At 49.6% G+C, this 27,458-nt stretch overlaps 1 protein-coding gene across 4 annotated transcripts in view; it reads left to right on the top strand.

Moving 5' to 3' along the window:
* MRAS (muscle RAS oncogene homolog) overlaps window positions 1–16,395 on the top strand; it is a 43,041-nt gene extending 26,646 nt beyond the window's left edge. For all 4 annotated transcript variants that reach the window (XM_068407295.1, XM_068407292.1, XM_068407294.1 and 1 more), the window contains exons 3-6: window positions 6,597–6,750; window positions 9,937–10,036; window positions 11,477–11,556; window positions 15,394–16,395. In XM_068407295.1, the coding sequence (XP_068263396.1) occupies window positions 6,597–6,750; window positions 9,937–10,036; window positions 11,477–11,556; window positions 15,394–15,493 (434 nt within the window). In that variant the 3' untranslated portion in view covers window positions 15,494–16,395. The remainder of the gene's footprint in view (window positions 1–6,596; window positions 6,751–9,936; window positions 10,037–11,476; window positions 11,557–15,393) is intronic.
* Window positions 16,396–27,458: the final 11,063 nt, after the last annotated feature.

Genomic DNA, 27,458 nt, shown 5'->3' with positions numbered 1-27,458 from the left:
ATCATCGAGTCCAACCGTTGCCCTGACACCACCATGGCAACTAGACCATGGCACTAAGTGCCATGTCCAGGCTTTTCTTAAACCCCTCCAGAGATGGTGACTCCACCACCTCCCTGGGCAGCCCCTTCCAATGGCTAATGACCCTTTCTGAGAAGAAATGCTTCCTAATGTCCAACCTGAACCTCCCCTGGTGAAGCTTGAGGCTGTGTCCTCTTGTCCTATCGCTGGTTGCCTGGGAGAAGAGGCCGACTCCCACTTCACTACAACCTCCCTTCAGGTAGTTGTAGACTGCACTAAGGTCACCTCTGAGCCTCCTCTTCTCCAGGCTAAATAACCCTAAAGCAAGGAATTGTGCCCGTGTGTCGGGTGAAAGGAGGCTGTGGTCTCCCTCCTCTTCCCTCTCCTTCCCCCGGTATGAGTTAGATGAAACTCTCACTGCCTAGAAGTTGTCTTCCTGCTCCTGCGCTTCAGTTTTCCTTTTTAATTCTCTTCTTCCCAAGTCCCCCTCTCAATCCCTGGGTGCCCTTGCGTTGGGCTGGACCTGCCCAGCCCTGGTGTGCACCCACAGGGAGTAACACCAAGCACCGGTCCTTCCCCTGGGCTCCCTCTCTGCCCTTTCCACCCGTGTCTCCCATGCATCCCTTCTTGCCGAGGGTTTTTGCTGCTAGTCATCCCAGGACAGGCTGTCTGCTTTCCTGCTTTTCTCCTCAGGAAGCTCGGGAACAATTCAGCCAGGAGGCCAGGGGGAGATCAAAGGTCACTTCAGACCTGCAGGCAGAAGGGTTGGTTTGCAGCTCGCTTTCTTTTTTTTTTTTTTATTTATACTTTGGGTAACATCATTGAAAGAATTAGAATTCAAATTAAGTTTGTACTTTCATTCTTTTATTTGTGTGTACAGTGTTTTCCCTCCCTTAATTGCTGGGATTTTGCAGCCTCGAAAGAGGGTTTTTTTTTGTCTTGGGTTGTGGGGATTTTTTCCCTGCCAGGAAAATTTTGATGTTGCAACATGGAAAACACAAGGCTTTGAATACTTGCCCTTTGTTAGAGAAAGAGTTCCTTTAAGGGCTCGCATCTTTATTCTCTTTATTGATGTGGAAGCCTTTCTTCTGAAGGCCCCTCTTTTCTTTCTCCTTAAAGAAAGGGCAGGAATTCAAGTCCTCGGCTTTTCCATGTTATAACATCTGTGTATTTAGTTAGAGCACAGAAGAAGGGCTCATAAAAGCCCCAGTGTTTCCCCGTCGCATGTTTTTCCCTGAGGAAAGCTCTCACGCTGGAGGCAGCGTGGCTGTATTTGAGAAGGAGCAGAAGCATCAGAGTGACCAAGTGAAGCATCTACCTCACCTTCCTCACAGCCTGGACACCTCATACCTCTTCAGGGTGACTTGGGAATACAAAATATAAGCTCCCACTGCTCAGCACCCAGAATACCAACTCCAATGTCTGATGGAGGCTGCCCTCTCCTACCGCACTGCTGATGGAAGGAAGATGAAGACTGTGGGGGTGGCTTTCCTCAGCCTGAGACTCTTTGGTTTGACTTCTCAATTCAAATTAAGTTCTCCCTTGAGCTTAGCTACCAAGCTGCAGGGCAGCTGGGGATGGAGTTTCTCTCTGGCCCCACCTTTTGAAGCAGAGCTGCGGTACAAGCAAGGCTTGGAGAGAGAAGCACCACGAGGAGTCTGGCTCCGTAAGCTGTGGTTCCCTGATAGTGCCACATTCCCAGTTCTGCTCTTTGCTCCAGGGACTTTTCCTGGATTTCATATTAAGAAGCAGAAAACGCCTGGAGTCAGACTCCTTTTGCGCTGCTCCTCTCGCTGGCGCTGGGAACCCGGGTTCCTATCTGCCTGCTGACCCACCCAGCCCCTTAAAGGCTTGCACGTGTGCTTGCACGTACCTAGCCAAAGGGATTTCACTGGAGACTGCTTGCAAAAGTCAAGACGTACACGTTGTGCTCGCCTTTCTGAGCATGAGATTGAGGTGGGCACAAACAACTGTGTCCTGTCCCTGAGCTTCAGGATGTGTAGCCACTCTTCTGGATGCTGGAGGGCAAGGATTCAGGCCATGAAACCCAAGTGCTGAAAGATAGAAAATGGGTTTAACCTGCCTGTCTGGTCATCTTTGGCCCCTTAGATGCCATGGAGAGTGGAGAAACACTCTTGAGTTGCTCCATACACCTAGCTGCCCAGCAATATAAAGATAAAGACATAGGAGGGAATTTTGCCTAGGTATGAAAAGAGGAAGGCACCTGCACAACCAGATCTGAGCTCCCCAAAGGCTGGGACGGCTGTGTTTGAATCTGAACTGAATCCAGCCTAGGCTCTAGAAAAAGCAATGCCATGACTTAGATTTCATAGTGTCTTTGTCCTTGGCTTAGATTTATGTGCCTGTGCATCCACAGGGATGGACACTCAGGGCACTGTTGGTTCCAGAGACATTGCCACATAAAATACGTGGAAGCCCCAAGTGCTTCTGTTTTGGCCCACAAATTCCTATGTATTCATGGGCTCCTGTGTCTGCTCAGAAGTGCTCTCCAAGCAGCTGCACTCTTACCTAACCCATCAGGTTAACGGTGTGGAGAGCTCTAAGGGGGCAGGATTCAATTAGCAAGGAGTTCATCACAACAGTTGGGGTCACATCCACTGGAAAGCAGAAAAGGCCATCTCTTCACTCAGCAACCTCTTATCTGCCAAGAAGGAGACCTCCCTGCTGGGCTCTCACACCCTCATTGCTCTTAGTTTAGTCTCCAGCTGATAGCTCTGTACAATGGCTTTGCCCTCTTTGGATGTCTGTTCCCTCATCATAGTCTTTGGCTTCTCTCTCCTCGATCTTTACCCAAACGCTTTCATTACCATTCCTCCTTGCTTCTTCTTCGGTCAAGTTTGTGGGAACATCACCAAGTTTGCTGTTGGAAGATTATACCAGAAGCAAAGCTGCTTGCATCTGGCCCTTTTTTGGTGCTGATGCTTTCCAGGACGTTGTCCTGTCCTGCCTACAAAGGATCCAGGTCGCACTCTCCTCTCTGATTGCTTACAATCCATGTAGCACGGAAGTGTTAGGATGGGGGAGTTGTCTTTCTGAAGAGCACATTTAAAATTAAAACAAGGACCTTCTCTGGCCATCCACATGATGCTTTACTTTGCATGAATAACCCACCTGAGATTAACCTTAACTTTCACTGCTGCATGTCTTGTACTTGCATTTCCAAGGTGCCATTTTAGATGCTACTTGGACTTAGAATCATAGAATCTCAGACTGGTTTGGGTTGGAAGGGACCTTAAAGACCATCTAGTTCCAACCCCCTGCCACGGGCAGGGACACCTTCCACTAGACCAGGTTGCTCCAAGCCCCATCCAACCTGGCCTTGAACACTGCCAGGGAGGGGGCAGCCACAGCTTCTCTGGGCAACCTGGGCCAGGGTCTCACCACCCTCACGGGAAACAATTTCTTCCTAATATCTCATCTAAATCTCCCCTCTTTCAGTTTAAAACCATTCCCCCTCGTCCTGTCACTCCATGCCCTTGTATAAAGCCCCTCTCCAGCTTTCCTGTAGCCCCTCCAGGTGCTGGAAGGTGCTAGAAGGTCTCCCTGGAGCCTTCTCTTCTTCAGGCTGAACAGCCCCAACTCTCTCAGCCTGTCTCCATAGCAGAGGGGCTCCAGCCCTCTGAGCATCTTCGTGCCCTCCTCTGGACTCGTTCCAACAAACTTGCTCACCTTTCTATGAATGCTGCAAGTGAATTCCCTTTAAATAGCAGCTGCTGCCACAGCAGCTCTGCCTGTGTTTAGTGTGATGCTGTGGCCAAGATTCAGGTGAGGTAGGAGTGGCAGGACCACAGCCCTGTGCTGTCCCTTGGGTATCCCCACAGCCCCACCCCGGGCTCGTCCCCTGCCCTCTCGCAGGGGATGGAAATCTTTGGAGAGGCAGCAGCTAGGGGTGGGTTGATGGGTGCAAGAGCAGAGCTGGCTGCTTCTCGTGTGTTTCATGGGAGGTTTGCAAATGTGCCAGAGCAAGGGGAAGTCCCGAAGCAAATTACCATGCAGGATACAGCACATCCATCTCCACCTTCCTGCCCACGGCTTGTGCTCGGGCACCTGCCCTGTCTCGGGGGGAAGGAGGGCAGGAGAGGCCGGCCCCCTGGGAGAAGCTGCCCCACTCCGCCTCAAGCTGGGTCTGTGTGTTGGAGAGGGGAAGGGAGTGTGTGTTTGCATGTGTGTGTTGGTTGTCAGCTCTCAGCCCTGCCCTGACAGCGCGTCCAGCTGGTGGAGGAGTCAGATGAGGGCAGCCCAGCCTCTCCTTACAGGTTGGGCGGGTAGGAAGGATTAATTTCCTCTTCCGTCCTAGCCACGCGGTCCTGGCCTTATTCCATGGCAGCAATTCTGCCCAGGGCATAGAAATTCACCAGCACATGCAGTGTCTTTGGGTTGTTTTTCTATTTTCTTTTTTGTACAGTCCTTAAGAATAGCCTGGATGCCTTTGAGCTGAGACCCTCATTTCTGAGATTTAGAGGGAAGAAGCAAGATAAAAGGCTATAAAAGAGACACTCGTGACTTTCCAGTGAGCTCCAGCTACTTTGCAAACAAGCCTCAATCTCGGGGTCTCTGCAAGAGCCTAGAAGCTCTTTTCACCTTAAGGGCTCATGGAAACAGACATTCAAGACTAGCTAAGGCAGGTGAACGAATGAGGCTGAAGGCTTTGAAGGGCCTGGCCCTCATGGAAACAGACATTCAAGACTAGCTAAGGCAGGTGAACAAATGAGGCTGAAGGCTTTGAAGGGCCTGGCCATCACCAAGTAAGGGCTCCAGGTCCTCCAGCATAGCTGCCTTTCCTCCAGACATGTAGTGAAGGTGTAGGCTGGCTCGTTGGGGTGTGCTGTGACATGCAACGTGTCCGCCTGTGGCCACCCGTGCTGATTCAGCAAGTAACACCAGCAGCCAAGTGGGCTTTATCCTGGCCCCATCTGGAAATCGGGGCAGCCTGAGTGCTTACCCCTACAGGGAACCTCTTGCTAGGACCGTGGGCCTGCTCAGACTAGAAAAACCCGTATCAAGCCCTGCTGCTCTGTCAGCAGTGCGTTCCTGCCACAGCCTCCATCCACCGGTGCCCTGGGCTTTCCCATCGCTCGTGGGCAGCAGATGCTAAAGCTGTGGCTGTACAGCGGAGGTGGAAACAGTTTTTCCACCCAGCCCAGTTGTCTGGGATGTGAAAACTTCGCCAGTCGTCATGAAGGTCCCAAATTTGCCTCTAGGACTCTCGCTTCTGCGCAGCTGATGCATTTTGAGCTCACACCGTGTTTGTACTGGCATAGCTGAAGCTGATGAACTCCCCTTGTACCCTCCTCCTGCCAGCCCACATCCTGGCAGTGTATGAAGCTGGGCCCCAAGAGGTGGCATTGAGGATGTGCATCAGTATGTGGTGTTTCCCCAGAAGGCTGGCGTAGCTTGCTCCACATGTGGTCCGTGATGTAGCTGATGGGACCCCCGGCGAGGCAAAGTGATGGAGAACCAGTGAGTTATGGTCACCTTAGAGAGGAGGTTAATCTAGTGGGGAACAGCAGCTGGGTGGCTGGCACAACTGGGGTGTTTTAGGGGATTTGAGCATAGATTTAGGTGTTGTCAATGCACAGAAACAACGGGCGCTATATAGGATATGCAAGTCACTCAAAGCTTTTCCACCTATTTTAACTAGCTTCTCCATATCACCACACCACTTGGGACTAAATATTGAACGGGAGCTCCTCAAGGCTCTACCGTCTTGCTCCGAAAGCACGTAATTGTGTAGAAATAATATCCAGGTATTGAGAAAATGAAAATGCTTGTAGCTATTACTCTGGGTTGTCTTCCAGCTCTGCTTCGCCACACAGTTTGCAGATTGTCCCTGACATTTAAACTGGTATTTACTTCCTCTTCCAGTCTTGGGTTTTTCCATGTGGGGAACAGAGAGAGTTGGGAGAGGGAAAGATGGAGGGCTGTGAAATACTTCAAGCCGTATGGGAGTCGGCCTCTTCTCCCAGGCAACTAGCGATAGGACAACTGGACACAGCCTCAAGCTTCGCCAGGGGAGGTGGGAGGTTCAGGTTGGACATTAGGAAGCATTTCTTCTCAGCAAGGGTCATTAGCCATTGGAAGGGGCTGCCCAGGGAGATGGTGGAGTCATCATCCCTGGAGGTGTTTAAGCAAAGACTGGACATGGCACTCAGTGCCATGGTCTAGTTGACGTGGTGGTGTCAGGGCAATGGTTGGACTCGATGATCGCAGAGGGCTCTTCCAACCTCATTGATTCTGGGATTCTGTGTCTTGCCAGAGGAGCAACTCCCCAAGTTCAGTGGTCAGTATTTGCTACTGGAAAAGGAAAGTAAAATCCATGTAGTCTTCTTCCTCTCCATCCGCTCCCAGTGTAGGCACACGGTGATGTGTGGGGTCTGGGAGTGGTTTTTGTTCTGTAACAAGAAACCACCTTGTCCATCCAAGTTGCTTTTGTCAAATCATGCAGCCTTTGAAAGGACCAAGCCCAGGGGAGGCAGAAAGGCCATGGAGGACGCATAGTGGTGACAGCAACCACAGGTCCTCCCAGTAACTAAAAACCTTCATCTCTTCTGTCCTAGTTCTGGATACCGCGGGCCAAGAGGAGTTCAGCGCAATGCGGGAGCAGTACATGAGGACCGGAGATGGTTTCCTTATAGTCTACTCGGTGACGGACAAGGCTAGCTTCGAGCACGTGGACCGGTTCCACCAGCTGATCCTCAGAGTCAAGGACAGGTGGGTGCCATGGAGCCAGGCGCAGCCTGACCCCGCTCCCGCCACTCTGGACACCGTGCCATGGGGGTGGTTGCGTGGGCAGGGACACCTTCCACCAGACCAGGTTGCTCCAAGCCCCATCCAACCTGGCCTTGAACACTGCCAGGGAGGGGGCAGCCACAGCTTCTTTGGGCAACTGGGCCAGTGTCTCACCACCCTCACAGCAAAGAATTGCTTCCTAATATCTAATCTCAATCTCCCCTCTTTCAGTTTAAAACCATTCCCCCTTGTCCTGTCACTCCATGCCCTTGTAAAAAGCCCCTCTCCAGCTTTCCTGTAGCCCCTTCAGGCACTGGAAGGTGCTAGAAGGTCTCCCCGGAGCCTTCTCTTCTCCAGGCTGAACAGCCCCAACTCTCTCAGCCTGTCTCCAGAGCAGAGGGGCTCCAGCCCTCTGAGCATCTCCGTGGCCTCCTCTGGACTCGCTCCAACAGCTCCATGTCCTTCTTCTGTTGGGGGCCCCAGAGCTGGACATCTCTGCCTGACTGGGGAGAGTCTGGCAAGAGAGGTTGCCCACTCCCCTCCCTGTGCATGGGAGAAGGTAGCGCTGAGAGTTTAATCGTGGTAAGCAAATGTGTCCTGACAGAGCAAGGAGAAGCTGCCAGGGTTTTATCTCCAAGATAACTCCCTCTTCCCATCCCAGTTCAAGAGGCGATGAATCCATCTGCACTGGGTGGGGTGTGAATTGAGCTCTGCAGCTCAATTGTCTGCAGCTTTGAAACACTTAGTTTTTCCATTCATAATGGCTTTTAATTATGGAAGTCATCAAGAAAAGCCACCAGAGGGTTCGGGCCTCGTTGCTGGCTTCCTTTCACAGCTCTGAATAACTTCCCCACAGGAAGGGTGGACTCATATCATGTGAGGTTCACAGCTGACAGCTCTTCCAGTAAAGCATCCAAAGCAGAGCCCACAAGGGTGAAAAGTAAAGGAAAAACCACCCTTTGATTTCATCTAAATGAAGAAAAATGTCAGTTGCTCAGTCTGCCTCCTGGATAAGGACAGTCTGTTCTTCGCTGCCAGCTCAGCTTGGGGCAAATGAAATCTGTTTCTGAAAGCTGAAGGAGACAGGACGGTGTTTCCTGTAAACTGCCCCAAACCGGTGTTGGTGTTACCTAATTTAACTTCGTGAAAATAAGATGTGGTACCGATTGTTTTGCTCTGGACTGAAACTTTTACCCCTTCGTACGCCGTGCAAACGCCGCGGCCGGCGTGTGAGAAGCAGGAAGTGAAACAGGCTGGCGAGGTTGTTTTTGTTTCCCCGCTCAACGCCGCCGAAGCGCGGAGCGTGAGGAGCTTAATGCTTCGCCCAAAACCCTCAACTTGTCCAGAAATTCGCGGCAGTAGGAGCAGGGTGAGGAAAGAACCCGCCCTGCCGGACCCGCAGGTCGCTGGGAGCAGAGCGTCGCCCTGGTTTTCAAGCGAGCAGTCAGTTTTGGCACCTTAAAATCCCGAGGAATTGCAGGCTGCCTTGCTCCGGTTTCTTTCACAACCTTCATTACAGTAAAACTTCCAGCTATAGTAGCTTTGTCCAGCTAGTAATCGTACGGCTTACAACAGGGAGCAAAGTCCCCATAGAGTTTTGCGTCTGGTGTAAACAAGGCAAATGAGATACCGTCCAAATGTAATCCCTTTCGTATCGACGTGCTGCAAGCCCAAAAGGAATCAAGTAATCCAGACAAGCAGGTGTTTTGCTCCAGAATGATCAGAGTCAAGATCTATCAATGCTCAGGTATTAAAATTAAATCAAAGCCACGTTATCAGAATGAATAAGTGCAAGATTCATTTAAAATGCAGCGTGCAGGACGGTATTTTTCCAACCAGAGCGATGGGGCAACGTGCCAGAGAGAAGATGGAGCCCTTATCGGCTCGGTGAAAAATGACACAGAAATGCTGTTTGAAAACCCAGAGTTACTCAGGGAAGTGTTTTATGCAGAAATGAGTACGGCCAGCTGCTCCTTGCCTCAATAAAATCAGCTGTGTTACAGCAGAGAATGCTGGGTTCATTTTAGGAGGGTTTATAGTTAAATATGAGCAAATAATACTTCAATAACTGTCAGTTATCAGAAGTGAACTCCTCTGTCCCAGCAGCACGACTTTACTCTCTGTGTGCCGCAGCCAGAGGAGAGGCAGCTGTACGGGAGGTGGGGTGGGGTGGGAAGCAGCTGCCCTGCCAGGACCTCCCGTGACCTGAGCTGGCTTGGTTCAGTTTAATCACTGGAGCTACGGGGCTTTCTACCAGGGGAGAGCCTGACCCGCACACCGTGTCAGGAGAACCTTGCACTGGCCGCGCTGTGGATAGATGGGTCTCTTCTCAGGTGGTGGCTGAAGACAGTCACATGCCTGGTAAAGTCAGAGAAATACTGAGTATTATTACAGAGGTAGATGGTTTTGGTACAAAAGGATGGTTGTTCAGCAGATTTTTGCTCTGGGATTAGAAGCTGGAGGTGGTAGGTAGTAGCATCTAAAAGCTTACGGAGACTCCTTGGTTCCCTCCAGCCTCCTTCCAGCTACCACTGCCAGTCTCGATTTGTCTTGGGGTAACAGCTGATGGGGATCTTTGCTCCCAGTCGTTTCCTCCCCCATTTGGTGCCCCTCTAAGCCCCAGCTCCCAGAGTCCATCTTTTCTTCCCCCACGGTTGCTCTCAGTGGATGACCAGGACATGAACTGACACCAGTTCCTCCAGCATACCTCGTTACCTTGCAATGACGAGCAGCTGCCAAGATACACAGCTACTGAGATGCCTTAACTGTTACAAAAGGGTCCCAATCTCCCGTTCAAGATCTGTCTCTGTGTCTCTGTTAATTTCCTGACTAATTCTGTAGTTCGTTCTTCACCTAGTTGGATCTTCAGTCTTAGCTCTTATGAGGCATTGCAGAAACGATGACACTAAGTCCCTGAAGTGCCTGCAAATAAGAATGAATGTGTCCATGCATGCAACTTGTCGAGTAAATTTTTACAACATGAACATACGTGTAGCACAGTCTGGGGGGCTGATTTGTGTTCACTTGGTCTTTCTATTTCTTTACACGTATGTGGTCTGTCTGTAGCTGAAAATGTTAGATGATGTCAGCATCAGAAAGTGAAACTTCTGCTCAGCACTTTTTATTGTAGTCTGCTAATAATCAGGTGGTGGTTTTGATTTTTTCCAGAGAGTCCTTTCCAATGATTTTGGTGGCGAACAAAGTTGATCTAATGCATTTACGGAAAATTACAAGAGAACAGGGAAGAGAAATGGCAACAAAACATAATGTAAGTTTGTGTGATTGTTTAATTGGTGGTTGTAAGTCCCATTACAAACACTCAGAATTGAATTCTCTGCTATTTGGAGCTGAATTAAAGCATTTCTCTTACAATCAAACATTTGCAATTACATTTTTAGAATCACAGAATGGTTTGGGTTGGAAGGGACCTTAAAGACCATCTAGTTCCAACCCCCCTGCCACAGGCAGGGACACCTTCTACCAGACCAGGTTGCTCCAAGCCCCATCCAACCTGGCCTTGAACACTGCCAGCGAGGGGGCAGCCGCAGCTTCTCTGGGCAACCTGGGCCAGTGTCTCACCACCCTCACAGGAAAGAATTTCTTCCTAATATCTAATCTAAATCTACTACAAAGTAGTAGCTATGCAGTTTCCTTTCAGTAGGGCCAGTTCATCATGGAAACTAGAACCTCTGCTGTGCACCAGGCTGTAGCAAAGCTGTGGCCATCACAAAGCCACGCGTGTAAGGTGTCTGCAAGTGGCGAGAAACATGAAATGTTCAAAATGAGGAACTGAGTGGAAAGGTAAAGGCAAACAACCCTGAGACCTCGTGGCAGCTTGCTGTGCCTAAACAGCAAACTGGGGGGTGTTTCTAAACAAGCCACAAGCCACGATGGGAGTTTGGCAGGGCAGGTTCACCCCCTCCCCTCCCCAAGGAAGCTCGTTTCTGTAGGAGCCAGGACACCTAGACTGCAACACGACGCGTTGGCCCCATCTGTACGCACACGCGTTGGAAAAGGCCGTGTACGAAAATACCTCGTCAGAGGCAGTTTTATAGATCTGCCAGCATGCTGGACGAGCACTCTAGGAGGCCCCATCTGGCTGTCAGACTTTGAAGGAGAAGATCATTTTACACTGAAGGGGAATTGTAGTCATGAAATATTCATGCAGTAGTCCTAATAAAATGTGGCAAGCAAGAATTTTTGGCAAGCGCTCATCTTTCAACAACCTTCGGCTATTTTCATGTCTGCAAGCACAACTTAGCGGGAGAGAACATCTGACGACATCAAGTCTATGATTATTCTTCCCCAAAGCCGAAGCTCTGATAGCAGCTGGTTTGCCTGGTGCTTATTCAGGACCTTTTGGAAGCGCTTGCTGACCTTGCTGCGAGCGGGAAGGTGTTGATAGCAGTGTTGTGACAACACATTGTTTACCTGTATTTCCCTGGTCTCTCAGGTAGCCCATTTCTCCAGCCTTTAGGGTTTTTCATTTTGAAATTTGTTTGAATCACAGAATCAGAGAATCAACCAGGTTGGAAGAGCCCTCTGGGCTCATCGAGTCCAACCATTGCCCTGACACCACCCTGTCAACTAGACCATGGCACTAAGTGCCATGTCCAGTCTTTTCTTAAACCCCTCCAGAGATGGTGACTCCACCTACCAACACTTAGGCTGTTACTAATCTCTTTGGTGATATGCTTCTCTCCTCCAGATTCCCTATATAGAAACGAGCGCCAAGGACCCACCTCTAAACGTTGACAAGGCCTTCCATGATCTCGTGAGGGTAATAAGGTAAGCGGCAAACTCTTGGATGGGATGTGCAGGAGTCCTGGCCTGGAGAGCCAGGAGCTAGCTTTTGGGGAGCAGAGGCCGGGTGGTTTGGTTGAAGGTGGGAGATCTTTGGGGTTTACTAAACCTTCTTGTCCTGTATCTGCATAGGGATGTTACCAGCACTTAGTTACCCTTGCAGGACGTCAGTGCTAGGCAGGTGAGAACTAGTTGTGGCCACGATAAAAACATATTATTCGATGAAGGGGTTGTCAAGCACTGGCACAGGCTGCCCAGAGAAGTGGTTGAGTCCCCATCCCTGGAGGGATTTAAAAGCCGTGTAGATGTGGTGCTGAGGGACATGGGTTAGTGGTGGGCTTGGCAGTGCTGGGTTAACGGTTGAACTCGATGATCTTAAAGGTCTTTTCCAACCTAAATGATTCTCTGATTCTATGAACAGTGCAAAGCCTACTATGACGATGAGCTTTGAAAGGCTGGTGTTAAAAGCTCGGGATCAGTAATTTAGGTTTTCATAGCTTCGTCCTCTCGGGGTCTCATGCTGCCAGAGGTTGAAAAGGACTGGCAAAAAATCCTATAAAATTCTAATGTTGTAGGTGACTTCTAACATTTTCTGCTCGCTAAATGGAAAAAATTAAGCCGCTTTGTATGAGCAAGCATGACCTAATGGCTAAGGCACAGGTCTCCTCCTCAGACCGCAGAGGTTTGTTCCCAGTTTTGGCACGAGCTGCCTTTGCTCGCTTTGGCAAAGGCCTGCTCTCGGGGGCGAAGCCCTGCTCTGGCTGCCAGCGGGGAGGGACGGCCCTCCCAGATCCCGGCTGCCCCGCAGGAAAAGAGCTGTACGCGCCTCTCAGCTGATAACCCCAAAGCTCTCCGAGAAGATTTGTTTTTCTGGCACTGGTTGTCTGCCAGATTTTTCTGGGCCCTCATTTTTCTTGTTTTGGGAGGGTTGCCGAGCCGAAATCACGCTCCTCCCCGCCGTGCAGTCGAAGCGCCTCGCTCGGCGATTAAACCGTGAGGCGTTTATTCACGGAGTATCTGTACTTGTGAATATCTTAGCGCAGCCTCCATCAAAAGCAGATGGTGCTGCCCACTCTCCCCACATGTCTCAAAAGCAGGGGGCAGAAAGTCTATGGAGAACTCCAGAGCTGCGTTGGAAATGTCCCAAGCTATTTCCCAACCGTTCTGTAACTCGGCATTAGCTGGCTAGATATTACTGTTGTGTTACAGAGAGGTCTTACCACCAGCTATTTTACTCTGTGGGGGGGAAAAAAAACACATAGGCAAAATAAGATGGTGAGGCTCTGTTTGCTTTCTCTGTGTAACGTGACTCCAGACAGGCTGGAAGGAGCATTGGACTGAGACGTCACTAAATTGATGTCTTGAGTACTGTGTTCAGTTCTGGGCCCCGCACTTCAAGAAAGATGTTGAGGTGTTGGAGCGAGTCCAGAGGAGGGCGACCAAGCTGGGGAAGGGTCTGGAGGGTCTGACCTACGAGGAATGGCTGAGGGAGCTGGGGTTGTTTAGCCTGGAGAAGAGGAGGCTCAGAGGTGACCTTATTGCAGTCTACAGCTACCTGAAGGGAGGTTGTAGTGAGGTGGGAGTCAGCCTCTTCTCCCAGGCAACTAGCGATAGGACAAGAGGGCACAGCCTCAAGCTTCGCCAGGGGAGGTTCAGGTTGGACATCAGGAAGAATTTCTTTTCAGAAAGGGTCATTAGCCATTGGAATGGGCTGCCCAGGGAGGTGGTGGAGTCACCATCTCTGGAGGTGTTTAAGAAAAGCCTGGACATGGCACTTAGTGCCCTGGTCTAGTTGACAGGGTGGTGCAAGGGCAACGGTTGGACTCGATGATCCCAGAGGTCTCTTCCAACCTGGTTGATTCTGTGATTCTGTGAAATTCAAGCCCTGAAAATGCACCCCATAACCTCAAAAATAGGTGATGCAGTCACTGTGAAAGTCACTGCCAGCCAGGTGAAACCCTCCGTGGCATCAAGGGCACCAGAGATGTTCACAAGAGCTGGAGCTTGGGTTAGGTCAGAGAGCAGAGAGGTGCTGTGTGATCTACCTGGTCGTTTGCCACAAAGCAGCTTCGCTTGGTCTTTGGACGTTGCAAACTGTGCGCAGCCGTAGGATGGCATCACCCACGAAGTATTGCTTGTCTTTTTTTAAGTGAGCTTTCCCAAATAAAACGTAAATTTACGGCTCCCTAGTGAGTATGTCATTCCTGGAGTGCTTTACAAACATAGAGGCTCCTCAGAGCCCGTGGGAGGTCGCAGGGTGAGGACGCTCGTTCAAGGTTGGCAGGGTTTGTGCTCCTTGCACTTGGCTGATTCCCAGTTTATTTCGCCTCATGCAAGAAACCGTTGCCTGAAAGTAGTCCAGAAAGGAGTGGGGTGATTGAGTCTGTCGATAGATCTTTTAAATTTCCTCATACCCCTTTTATGCCGCAGCAGGGCGTGCGTAAGGACTGTCACAGCAGAAAGCTTAAGTGGATGTGGGACGTGGTTTTATGGATCTCTAAAACAGTTTCAGAGCTCTGTGTTTCGTTTAAACTGAGAGAGGGGAGATTTAGATTAGATATTAAGAAGAAATTCTTTGCTGTGAGGGTGGTGAGACCCTGGCCCAGGTTGCCCAGAGAAGCTGTGGCTGCCCCCTCCCTGGCAGTGTTCAAGGCCAGGCTGGATGGGGCTGGGAGCAACCTGGTCTGGTGGAAGGTGTCCCTGCCTGTGGCAGGGGGGTTGGAACTAGATGGTCTTTAAGGTCCCTTCCAACCCAAACCATTCCATGATTCTATGATTCTATGAACAGCTTGCGGCCACTTAGTGTTTATCCAAATTAAAGTATTTTTTTATTTCAGCTTTCTAGTTTTGAGCTTTAAAGTTTGATGTTTTTCATGCCTCCAGCCTTCATACTCACTGAAAAAAAAAAATCTGTTTAGTCGAAGCTGAGTTTTTTCAGGTGGTTGCAAAGCATTTGGGAGCTGAGGCTGTAAGAAAAAACACCGAACAAAGCCATAATGATTTGTCCCCCAGCTGTGTCTCATCCTGGTCTGGAGAACTTGGTCTAAAAACTCAGTTTAGTGCCTGGCATATTGCGTAGCAAAGAGGCTGGCTCTGAACTGTTCGAACTCAGGTTGGTGACTTAGACACTGTTTGAATCTACGGAAGCTGCTGGTGTTTGTATGGTTTATCTTGCCATAAAATCTAAGTTTACGGGTTGTCTGTCGGCTGTTTGAACTACAAAGCCTTCTTCTGTTAAATTTGCACCGCTGGGCTAGCTGAGGGCCTGCTGCAAACAGGCATTGGGGCAATGCCTCATCGTAAGGAAAAGGGAGGAGCCCTCAACATCCCATTTTAGAGGTGGCTCACAGCCCACCTGAGCGATGGGGCTGCCGGGGCGCAGCGCAGGAGGGCTCTCAGCTGCGTGTTTGACAGCTCTGACTTCAGGCAACCAGGGATGCCTTTCTGGGGTCAGCTCGCTCTCAGTGCTCTGGTGCTCTTCACAGCTCCCAGGGGAGGCCAGAGCCCCATCGGCAGCACACTCTTGGGTTTTCATTAGTATTTTTTACCCCCCCCCCCCATAACCAAGTCCACAGCTGTGCAGTTGGCTAAGGACAATGCTTATGGCTTCTTTCCTCCTTCCTTGAAAAGGCAGGCGGTTGTCTTGTGAGCTGTGCGGCCTGAAAAGCCACGTGGTGGTGGAAGGGTACATGGAGATACATCTGCAAATACACATACGCACGCCATGATGCCGTTCTGCTGGCTGCCCAGGGCTCTGGATGCTGGTGGCCGACCCAGCTTTGTGTCTCACCTGCTTATTTTCCTCTCTGTCTCCCAAAACAGGCAACAGATCCCAGAGAAAAGCCAGAAGAAGAAGAAAAAGACCAAATGGCGAGGGGACAGAGCCACGGGCTCCCATAAACTCCAGTGCGTGATTTTGTGACGGGACCGCCTGGGAGCGCCTTGGACGCCTCCCTCCTCCCACCTTGACCCTCCGCCAACCCAGGCAAGGGGCAGCGGTGTGATGCCCGTGTGGCCCCGCCACCCCCTCGGGCTCCCCGTGGCGGCTCAATGGGGTCCAGACCCCCCTGGAGCGGGGCCGGCGTGGGAGCTGCGCGAACGGGAGGTGGAAGGGATCAGCAGGACCTTGACTCTTGAACATCCCCAGCGCCTTCCAGGGGCCTCCATGATGTTTATTTAAAAAAAAAAAAAGGGGAGGGGCGGGGGGGGACAAAAAGAAAAAAAAAAGTGTTGGTTTTATCTGCAAACATTTCTCCTTGTGACCCACTTCTGAAGAGCCATGAATAGCCCCCCTGTTTGGTACAGTCGTCTGTGTATGTGTGGGGGAAGGGAAAGGGCTTTGCTTTTCTTTCTCTCATTTTTTTTTTTTCCCCTTGTCCTCTTCTCCTTTTTCGTTGTTTGCTCAGCGAGTGTTGGGTTGCAAAGAAACACGTCCGGGGTTAGATTTTTTGCACTGAACTCTCTCTCTTAGGCGGCAGTGCCAAAACACGACTTCAGATGAAAGTGCATAGATTGGAGGAAGAAAATGAATTCCAGCTGCTCTGGGTGCTCCAGACATTGTGTCAGACTCTGGAGGGCAGCCAGCTCACAGACCGTAAACTCCAGCTTAGGAAAGGAGGTTTGAGCTTGGATTGTTGGGTTTTTTTTTTCCTTACCCTTTGTCAAGAGGTTTTGTTTCTGTTTTGTAATTTGGGGCATGTCAAAGTTAAGTCGTTTTGTTAACCTGGAAGTATTTAAATTAAAGTAATTTACAAATGGAAGGGTATGTCATCTGTAAAGGGGAGGAAAGGGAGAGAGGAAGTAAAACCTGAACTGAATTTGTTATCTGGGTGTTGAATTTCTCCCTCATAAATGTGCGTAAAGTGGTGTGATCTAAAATCCCTCTTCATTATTCCTTAACCTTTCAGTGCAAAGCCACCCTTGGGTAGATGAACTGTTTTGCTTTTCCCAGGCTCATCTCGCACACAGCAAAAAAAAAAATCTGTTTATGGGCTTTGGCTCAATGTTTCTTCGTTTCTTCTTCGCCCCCCTTTGCTGGGAGTTGGTGACTTGAAAGGAAGAGGTGTTTTGAAGATGACTCAAGTGGTATGTGTCTCTTCATAAGCTTCATATATCTACAATGTCTCCCTGAAAACAGCAGAGACTTAAATCTCTTTATGCCTTATGGAAAGGCAAGGCAAAAAAACCTGCAGCCGTTTGAGCTGCCATCTGTGGCACCAGAAATACGGTTGTGCACGGCCTGAAGGGGCCACATTTTCTCTCACACCTTTGCTGGCGCTAGGAATTGTGGTGGCAATTTTTTCTTTAATTTAATAGATTGTCATCTGCTGGGCTGAAGCCATCAGCTCCATTCACGGGGTCACCAAACGCCTTTAAAAGTAACAACTTGCTTTTCGTCAGCTTGAATCCCATTCAAATATGCTTTATGGGCATGACTTAAAATACTGGCAGAGGATGAATGCCTGAGACTTGTGTGTCTGAGTGCAGAAAATCCTGGTATTGGCTATTGAAGGTCTGTGCAAGATGGTGGATCATCACAGACTTAGTTGTTTATGTTTGTCTTGGCAATCCGTTTGCTGCCAGATTTTGTTTCTTGACTCTTTGCCAGGCCACCTTGTGAAATGGGAGTTGGCTGCTAATTAATTTTCAGGTGAGTGCAGCTAATGAAAACATACTCCTAATTTGTCCAGTCTTCATCATGGCCAGAAGATGGCAAATGTCTGTGGGCTGGCTCTGGCTCAGCAACCTGCTTACCCTAACGCTGGCTCCACTTTCTCCGTCCCCTTTTGTGCGACAGCAGATGCTGGGGCTGGAGTAAGGAGGCGGATATTGGGAAGAAATATTTTTCATGCACTCTTGCGTTGGATGTGGGCCACAGGCTTCAGTGAAGTTGCAACACCCTGTGTCATCTGAGCTCTGGCTCCAGACCATCACAGCATTTCTCCCACTATATTGTTTCCTTGTTGGCTGAACTGTGGTGACCGAAACCATCCGGGTCAAATCCGGGCTCTTGAGACTTGCCACTGTCTTCTGGGGGTGAAGAGCTCCCCGTAGGCCTCTCATTTGTTCTGCATTGAAATTGTCTAGTAAATCAGAAGGTGTCTAGCGATAGGACAAGAGGACACAGCCTCAAGCTTCACCAGGGGAGGTTCAGGTTGAACATTAGGAAGCATTTCTTCTCAGCAAGGGTCATTAGCCATTGGAAGGGGCTGCCCAGGGAGGTGGTGGAGTCACCATCTCTGGAGGGGTTTAAGAAAAGACTGGACATGGCACTTAGTGCCATGGTCTAGTTGACATGGTGGTGTCAGGGCAATGGTTGGACTCGATGATCCCAGAGGGCTCTTCCAACCTGATTGATTCTGTGATTCTGTGATCTGAGTAAACCATGTTCAGATGATGGTGCTCAGCAGAAAAACTCTAGAGATGGTGAACAAGACAAGCGGGAGCATAATGAGGGGCTGAGATTGCTTGGTTTGGGTCAGATGTTTCAGTTTAACAAGAGGACATTGCAGTATGTTCCTTAATCCATCATAATTAATTTCGTCTGGCTCTTTAAACCTACAGCTGTGCTACAGTCTGTAAATTGGGAGAGGCTGAGGGGTTTAGACATACATGATGTGTCTCGTCTCGAGAGGAAATGAGCATTATTAGGCAAGGAGAGGACTCTGCTAAGGGTAGAATATAATGAGGAGTACAGAATATGAGTGTTTTAAGAGACACAACTTGTGGACTACTCTAGATGTCAGGGTTCAGATATGTATTTACTGATGAGGGGGAAAGAGAGAGAGAGCTTCAGAGAAGTTTGGCATTAGAGAACTATCCAAGCCCTTTTGACAACTGCCCCATCAACCCATGTACCTGGGACTGGACAGAAAAACTCTGTGTCTGGAAATCCAAGTTCTGTGAGTTCATGTTCAGGACATGGTTTAGCGGGCATGGTGGCATTGGGTTGATGGTTGGACTTGATGATCTCTTAGGTCTTTTCCAACCCTAACAATTCTATGATTCTATTAGGTATTGGAATGGGCTACCCAGGGAGGTGGTGGAGTCACCATCCCTGGAGGTGTTTAAGAAAAGGCTGGACGTGGCACTTAGTGCCATGGTCTAGTTGACACAGTGGTGTTAGGTCAAAGGTTGGACTCGATGATCGCAGAGGTCTCTTCCAACCTGATTGATTCTGAGTTGAGGTTCCATGGCCAACCTACTCTATCTGTTGTAGGTCGGGCAGAAAGGAGGACCTTTAGTGTATGTGTCACTAAAGATTACAGCTGCACATCCAGCACTACAGCAAAAAGGAGATGAAGGGTGCTATGACACAGGCAATGCTGCAGTTCTTGGTCACTGCTCCCTGTGCTGGGAGGTCTGCTGGGTCCAGTGGTCACACGGGCTCAGTTCTGTGTCTTGCATATATGTATTTAAGGCCATCTGAGATGCCTCGGGGTAGACAGGGCATTTGCCTGGGAGTTTCAGATGTAACACAAGGCCTATGGGAGATCTGTGCCCTTCTGAAGCAACAGGTAAGAGTCACCAGAGCATCTGAAATGGCTCCAGATGTGTATCTTCAGGCAGCTGGTTGGCAGTTTGAGAGCCCTTTCCTATTTCTTCCTTAAAGGAAGGAATTTTCTGTGAGGGTGGTGAGACCCTGGCCCAGGTTGCCCAGAGAAGCTGTGGCTGCCCCCTCCCTGGCAGTGTTCAAGGCCAGGTTGGATGAGGCTTGGAGCAACCTGGTCTGGTGGAAGGTGTCCCTGCCTGTGGCAGGGGGTTGGAACTAGATGATCTTTAAGGTCCCTTCCAACCCAAACCATTCTATGATTCTATGATTTCACAGTAGTGCTCTGAGAAAAGTCTGTGGATATTTCAAGTGTCTGTGGATATTCCAGCTCTTCTCCTGCAAAGGGATCTCACCTGGTTTTTAGGGACTCACCGATGCATCAAAACAAAGTCTGAAGTAGAAGTTGCCAATTTTGCAAATGGATTAATTGCACCTTGCAGCCTAAGCGATCTCCTGAGTATCACTTGCACAATTAGGCTGTGAATAATTCAATATTTGGCTATCAGGGATCCCATCGATAGTATGCAGGCTTTTTGCTTCTTTTTCTCCTGCGTGTGAGGGGAATAAATATGTCATAGATGATCTCACAGACACAGTTCCTGGGATGACATGGGACTCGCTTGTAGCAGAACAGGGGAGGGAGATGACTCTGCGTGTGCTGGATCCCGCGACATGCCCTAATCCTTCTGGCAGTTTTGGGACAGCTTTTTTTATTTCTTCTGAATTGAGGGTTCCCTTTGCCAGATCCTGGGGGACCAGCAACATCATTCCAAGCCCAACACAGCAGTCTGACTTGCCACGAGCATTACTACTTCTCTGCTTTCCATCCTTCCTCCCAGGTCTCCCTCACGCAGACCAGGGCATGTGATGTAGTCTGAGAGCTCAGACAGGGCATGTGGTCAGGTCCAGCAGCCAAAGAGGAGGGACCCAGACAAAATCCTGGATCTGCTCAACAAGAGAGAAGGAGTAAGAGCAGGATGAAGGAGTTCTGTGAACAGGAGCCTGTTCTATAAAGCCAAATCCTCTGCAAATCTGGGTAAGACGTCTGGGTTTCTTTTCTGCGAGCTCCATAATAAGGGTTGTGTTTCAAACAACAGTCCCGGGGACGCGAGCCGACAGCAAGCAGGAAATTCAAAGTGAAGGCTGATGCTCCGGGCTCTGCTCGCACAGTGGTGGAGGTCCAACAAAGCACAGTGGTGTGAGCTGGGGACAAGGTGCTGCCTGCCCTCCCCTGGGAGCTCTCTGCCTTGCCTTGCCCTCAGCCCCGTCTCCAAACCTTCACCAGAGCTAAAGCCCGTTTCTGGCACTGACTTTCCCACCGAGTTTCATTCCCACGTGTTTTTTTTTGCTCAGCTGGGTGAAGTCTTTGTTTCCTTCAGCACCCTTTGGCCAGAGGGGTTAGCTTGCTGATGGGGCGGTGTTTGGGCAGCCTTGGGCAGAAGGTGTTTCATAGGGAAGAGGAGTCACACCACCATCATGAAATACTGAAGGTCAGAGGTGGCACTCTGCTATGGTTTCAATGGATTTACTCTAACATGTAACAATTATTCTGGGAAAATCCACATGGTACCTGCTGCTGTAAGGATAAAGTGGCACTAATGATCTTTAATTTCAGGATCTTAAAGCATGAATCAACCCAACCACTTTGCAGTCAGGACACCCAGAGGCGGCAGATCTTGTTCTGTAGGCTGCAGAAACGAGAGCGCAGAGATCTGACGCGTGGAGAAAGAAGGAGCTGAAGTTGGTGAGATGCCCAAACACCTAGCACTGCTGGGACTTGTGCTGAATTTGCTTCAAGCTGAGAAACCAATTAGCATAGACTTAACTTAAGATAAATATCAAATGCTAAGGGAAGAGGTCTAAGGCCAGCACTCTATCTTGAGAGGTTCAGTCCTTGACACAAACTAAATACCTACTAGATAGAGGCTGCTTCCACAAGTGGCATATTTCCCAGTATTTTCTATTGATTTTGTTTTCCTAAATAATCCATCTCCTTCCTGATTGGGGACTCAGCTTTTCACATGGCGGAGAAAAAAATAAAAACGGAAAAGGTCACAAGTTCTGTTTCATTTAGGGGAAAAAAAACCTGCTTACTCTTTGTAAAATGCCTTTGGACTAACTTAAGTGACTGCTTTGGCTTTTCTTGTTGCCAACTAATGCCAAACCAGAGGCTTATTCAGCTCTAGCAATGGTCTTAGTTGGGTTTCCTCTTACTGTGACCAGTATGGGACTTGTAGCCTTGAAAAATCACTGGAGAACCAGTTTGGCTATGGCACAGCATCTTTTACTGCCCAGCTGTCTCTTGTCTGCAACAGCCTTTTACCACAGGCCCTGTAAAGGTGGGACAGAGCTGGTGCTCCTCCCTCGAGAGAGGCTGGTGCCTTGAATTTGATGGTGTGGGCTTGGGTTTATGTCTACTGCATGGTGCAGCTTCAAGGACGGGGACAAATCCATTGCCAACCTGTATCACTAAGGGGGTCTTAGCATCTCTTTGGGGCAATTTGGCCATTTCTCAGAAATGAATCCCCTGCACTGACCAGCTGAGTACAGGAACACTTTGTGTTTTCACTTGGTATCAGGTTTAGCTGTTTTATAGAGGGGTTGGACCCCAGAAGAGCATCTGTGAGGAGAGGTGGCCTTACCTGCCGTCTGGACTGGCCTTGTCCCAGCACTCTCCATTGGTCCCATGTCGCCCTTGTGACAATGTCCAGCAGCAAACGCAGACAGGGTGGATGACGTGGGCCCTTTGGCCGCAGCCACCCGTACAACATCTGGCATGACCAGGGAGGTCAACACGCCTTCGGGACCCCTTCACGGGTGTGCAGGGTAGGTAACCGCCGGCCGGAGCGCCAGGTGCTGGGCACCACTGGGAGCCCGCTGGGGTTTTCAGTGAGGGCATATTATGCTTTTCCAGATCCATCCTGACCCCTTCTCTTTCCTACTGGTGCAGAAAATAACCCAGGGAACAACTAAACAGCAGAAAAAGCTTCTCTAACATCTTAGTCATTCTTGTACCTTCTCAGTGAAGGCTGGGAGTAAAACTGCGCCAAAAACAATGGTGAAAAAATTGCTGAAGGGGGAGAGTGTAAAAGAGAAATGAAGCAGTGTGCACTTGCGTTAGTGGTGGATGGTTTTTGTTATTACTGTTATTGGCCATTCAAACACCCCAAAAAAAGAAAAGGAGAAGTGGAGGCAGCAGCCTCAAATCAAACAGAGGATTTCAAACAGTTCACAAATTTTTTCTAAATATATTCATCTTCCAAAGGCTCTTTAGCCTGCTAGTTAGACTTAAATAATCATGACCTAGTCCTTACTGAGTAACTAAAATCTTTTGAGAGTTCATGTTTGTACTCCAGGAGATCATTGTAAAACAAAGGGCTGAAAATATCCCATTTGGACGTGAATATTTGATGCGGCTGCTTGGAAAGCTGCTACACTGACATTAATTTGGGCAGATAATCAAATCAGTATTAAACCACACAATTTTGTAGAGGTAAAATTAGAACAGGAAAAAGCTCTAAGTTAAGCCAAAAGAAAATGGTTTATAAAGACCATTTGACGATGGCCTTTCAAACATAACTGGAACAAAACGCCAGAGTTGTCACTTTATGTTCAGGATTATAGGTCGGCGGCAGTACCAGTAGTACCGGGGATGTAAATACAGGATGGAAGTTGGGTTTGTTCTTCAGAGCCCATGAACGTTAACTGGAGCCTTTCTGCTAAGTCACAGACTCACAGAATGTTTGGGATTGGAAGGGACCTCGAAAGATCATCCACTCCAATCCCCCTGCCGGAGCAGGATCACCCAGATCATGTCACACAGGAACGCGTCCAGGCGGGTTTTGAATGTCTCCAGAGAAGGAGACTCCACCATCTCTCTGGGCAGCCTGTGCCAGTGTTTGGTCACCCTCACCGTAAAGAAGTTTTTCCTCATATTTATGTGGAACCTCCTGTGTTCCAGCTTGCACCCATTGCCCCTTGTCCTGTCAATGGATGTCACTGAGAAGAGCCTGGCTCCATCCTCAGGACACTTGCCCTTTCCATATTTATAAACATTAATGAGGTCACCCCTCAGTCTCCTCTTCTCCAAGCTAAAGAGACCCAGCTCCCTCAGCCTCTCCTCATAAGGGAGATGTTCCACTCCCTTAATCATCTTCGTGGCTCTGCGCTGGACTCTCTCTAGCAGTTCCCTGTCCTTCTTGAAGTGGGGGGCCCAGAACTGGACACAATGTTCCAGATGTGGCCTCACCAGGGCAGAGTAGAGGGGGAAGAGAACCTCTCTTGACCTGCTAACCACACCCCTTCTAATACAGCCCAGGAGGCCATTGGCCTTCTTGGCCACAAGGGCACACTGCTGGCTCATGGCCATCCTGCTGTCCACTAGGACCCCCAAGTCCCTTTCCCCTACGCTGCTCTCCAAACAGATCAAACAGGTTTTGGCTCAGGCTCCATCACCTTCTGATGAGGGAGTCCCACAATTCCTTTAATCGGCAGCTTGCAAGAGAAGCAGAAGCGAAACATATTGCAAAAGCCAAGCTCCAACAGTTCTGTTCAATTACGTCTTAACATTAAACTGTAGCTAATGTGCTTTTACCAGATGTCCCGATGAAATACTATTAAGAGCCGGTGCATTGCATTAATTAAAGTGAAATTTCCTAATGAATTCTTTTTGCGAGGCAGCGGGGATGAATCGGTGACCTACATCACCTCCCTCGCAGAGGAACCGAGGGATAAACTGGCTGACCCTCTACCTTATAAACCAGCACGGACGCACAGATAGTTAAATGTACATTCGCTTGAGCGTAAGAGGCTTAGGGGATGCCGTTAAAATATAATCCACCACACGCACACGCCGCTGGCAGGCTCAAACCCGTTTTTGCAGGCGCTTTAGGAGAGAAGCAGGAGAATAAGCATTACGTATCTCGCGTACGCGGGGAGAGGATGGGAGGGGGGAGACCTCTGTGCCCGGGCATGTGGTTTTAAAAGAGAAAATCTGTCTGTGAATTCCAATTATGCCTGTGTTAGTACATTTTTATCCGTGGTGGTTTGAGATTAAAAGCGGTTTCTGATGTTCCCAGGTCTCAGCAGTCGCCGTTTCGCTAAGCTCTTGCGGTGCAATCACAACGGTGCCTGTACCAAGGCTGGATTGTGCCAGCGAGTCCTAATTGCCTCAAAGATAATGGTGTCATTAAAGTCTTCTTGCCCTTGTGATGCGCTCCTCGACAGAAAAGCTGCTTTTATTGTTGGTTTCAAAGGAGCCCTCAGTCACTGCTAAAGCACATTGTCCATTCACTGGGAGGCTGTGTTCTGGAGCGGCTTTATTTCCCTGCTTTTCCCTTCTTAGGCGGAGAACAGGGGAGGGCAATGGAGAGAAACGCAGGAAAAAGTGTTGACTTTTCACCGAGAAAGCCAAAATATAAATCAGGTATTATTCAGTTAGACACCATGAGGGGAAGAGGTGGCTGAGACCTTGCAGGGGTGAGGCTTCCAGCAACAGAACCGGAGGGTGAAAGGAGACACACTCCCCAAGAAACGCCAGCAGTGTACACTCAGTTATGCTTAAGAGACTTACATCAGGCCATTACAACCTAATCCAGAGCACTCACCTAACGCATTCATTACAGAGAAAATTGCTGCACGTCCGGCGCAGGATACTTCCAAGCAGAGCATCTGTACTTTGCAGCTTGCAGGAGAAAACCAGCTCTCCACAAATCAGCACTCAGATAATTTTTCCTTTCCTGTTTTCCTTCTCCTTTTCGACCCTTCATTCTCCATTGCCTCTACTCCTCCAACACTACCTTTCCATCTTCCCTCCATGTTACAGGCTGGGCGGAGAATGGGTTGAGAGCAGCCCTGAGGAGAAGGACTTGGGGGTGATGGGTGATGAGAAGCTCACCATGAGCCGGCAATTTTCACTTGCAGCCCAGAAAGCCAACTGTGTCCTGGGCTGCATCCCCAGCAGCGTGGCCAGCAGGGTGAGGGAGGGGATTCTGCCCCTCTGCTCCGCTCTCGTGAGAACCCCCCTGCAGTGCTGCGTCCAGCTCTGGGGCCCCCAACAGAAGAAGGACATGGAGCTGTTGGAGCAAGTCCAGAGGAGGCAACAGAGATGCTCAGAGGGCTGGAGCCCCTCTGCTATGGAGACAGGCTGAGAGAGTTGGGGCTGTTCAGCCTGGAGAAGAGAAGGCTCCAGGGAGACCTTCTAGCACCTTCCAGTACCTGAAGGGGCTACAGGAAAGCTGGAGAGGGGCTTTTTACAAGGGCATGGAGTGATAGGATGCAGGGGAACGGTTTTAAACTGAAACAGGGGAGATTTAGATGAGATATGAGGAAGGAATTCTTTGCTGTGAGGGTGGTGAGAGCCTGGCCCAGGTTGCCCAGAGAAGCTGTGGCTGCCCCCTCCCTGGCAGTGTTCAAGGCCAGGCTGGATGGGGCTTGGAGCAACCTGGTCTGGTGGAAGGTGTCCCTGCCCATGGCAGGGCGGTTGGAACTAGATGGTCTTTAAGGTCCCTTCCAACCCAAACCAGTCTGTGATTCTATGATTCTATGTTACCCACCATGGCTGGTATAAGAGCCTGTCTCATTGCATCACCTTGCTGGAGCACTCTCTGTTGTCGTTTTTGCCACTGACTCTCCGTTTAACTAAGTTTAAGACTTACTGGCATTTAATGTTTTTTCTTTGCTGAAGCTTTTTTGAATGTTGTCCTGCTGCTCAGGGCTGTGCCTGTAAGGTGGCACCGGAGCAGGGGCTTCATCTGAACAAAGAAGAGTCTCGGTCTCTTGGATGAGTGGAGGGACCTTATCGGTGGAGGGGAGGCAGCAGTTAGACAAAGAGGAGCTTAACGTGAGTGGGGGAGATTGTTTAAACCCTGCAAACAAATCGGAGACCTCCCTGTGCATATCATCCCGCAGCCTGCGAGGCAGGGGGGTCCCAGCAAGCCAAAGGGGCTCATTGACAACGGCGCTGGAAAGCCCATGGCAGCGGTATGGGCAGCTCTCCCCAGCCTCCCGGACCCCCTGGTGCACAGCAGGCCCTGCCAAGGACTCGCTCCCATGCCCAAACCCTGCAAAATGTCAGGTCAGATCTTAATCCAGTGTATTCAGAATAGACACTGGTGTCCTTGTTTTTATAAAGGGCCAGAGCACAAATGGCAGTAAATCCATGAGCCTTTTGGCTTAATCCCATTTCAGACACAAAAAAGAAAACCCTGCCTGACAGCCACAAGGTCTCCTGGAAGAGTCGGCTCTTCCTGTGTTTCCCTAAATATAATTTTACTCAGTCATGCGCTGTCCTTCTCCAATCCTCCTTGAGTGTCACTTGAAAAAGAAAAAAAATCTGTTGTCAATTATACTGACAATGCACTGAAGACGGCTTACAGCAGAGAATGGTGCTTCACAGCAGCCAGCTGGGACAGATCTGCGTTGTGAGAGAACATTGTGTGTGTCCTAGGGATTATAGCTTTTAAAGTGAAAACCTCATTCTAGTTCCCTGGGGCTCTTTAATGCATCGCCACATGCAACAATGCCTTAAAGGAAGCAGCAGTGATTACCCATCTGACTGCAGCTCACTTGGTATTTACAAAATAAAAGAACAGCCAGCACCCTGAAAACCCTAAACCTACTTGAAGAGCTCTACTGATGCTAAGGATACACCCCACTTTAAAGGCAATGAAGTTGTAGTCTCCGAAGGAGAAAAAGCTTTCAAAGAGGTGGGACTTGGGAGGCCCCACGATTAACGTCACTCAGAGGGATGATATATCTGCCTCTGAGCCATGGACCAGTTGCACCACACGCAGGCCAGGGAACAGACTGATGGCAGTGGGTGCCAGTCCGGTGCCAGTATTATTCAGGCACCTGGATAAAGGGAAATCATGTTTTGCACCGCTGGCAGGGGCTAGGATGATGCCAGGTGCACCAGTCCTGCCCGTACAACCTGGAATGAAGCGATTCTTATTGGACCATGAGAATCATAGCAGCCTTCCAGTAGCTGAAGGGGCTACAGGAAAGCGGGAGAGGGGCTTTTTACAAGGGCATGGAGTGATGGGACGAGGGGGAATGGTTTTAAACTGAAACACGGGAGATTTAGATTGGATATTAGGAAGAAATTCTTTGCTGTGAGGGTGGTGAGACACTGGCCCAGGTTGCCCAGAGAAGCTGTGGCTGCCCCCTCCCTGGCAGTGTTCAAGGCCAGGTTGGATGGGGCTTGGAGCAACCTGGTCTGGTGGAAGGTGTCCCTGCCCGTGGCAAGGGGGGGTGGAACTAGATGATCTTTAAGGTCCCTTCCAACCCAAACCATTCTGTGATTCTATGATTACGATCCAGTGAGGGTTAGGGGTCT

This window comes from Nyctibius grandis, chromosome 9 (assembly GCF_013368605.1).
Source record: "Nyctibius grandis isolate bNycGra1 chromosome 9, bNycGra1.pri, whole genome shotgun sequence".
Classification (NCBI taxonomy): domain Eukaryota; kingdom Metazoa; phylum Chordata; class Aves; order Nyctibiiformes; family Nyctibiidae; genus Nyctibius; species Nyctibius grandis.
This window is presented reverse-complemented; position numbering and strand designations above follow the sequence as displayed.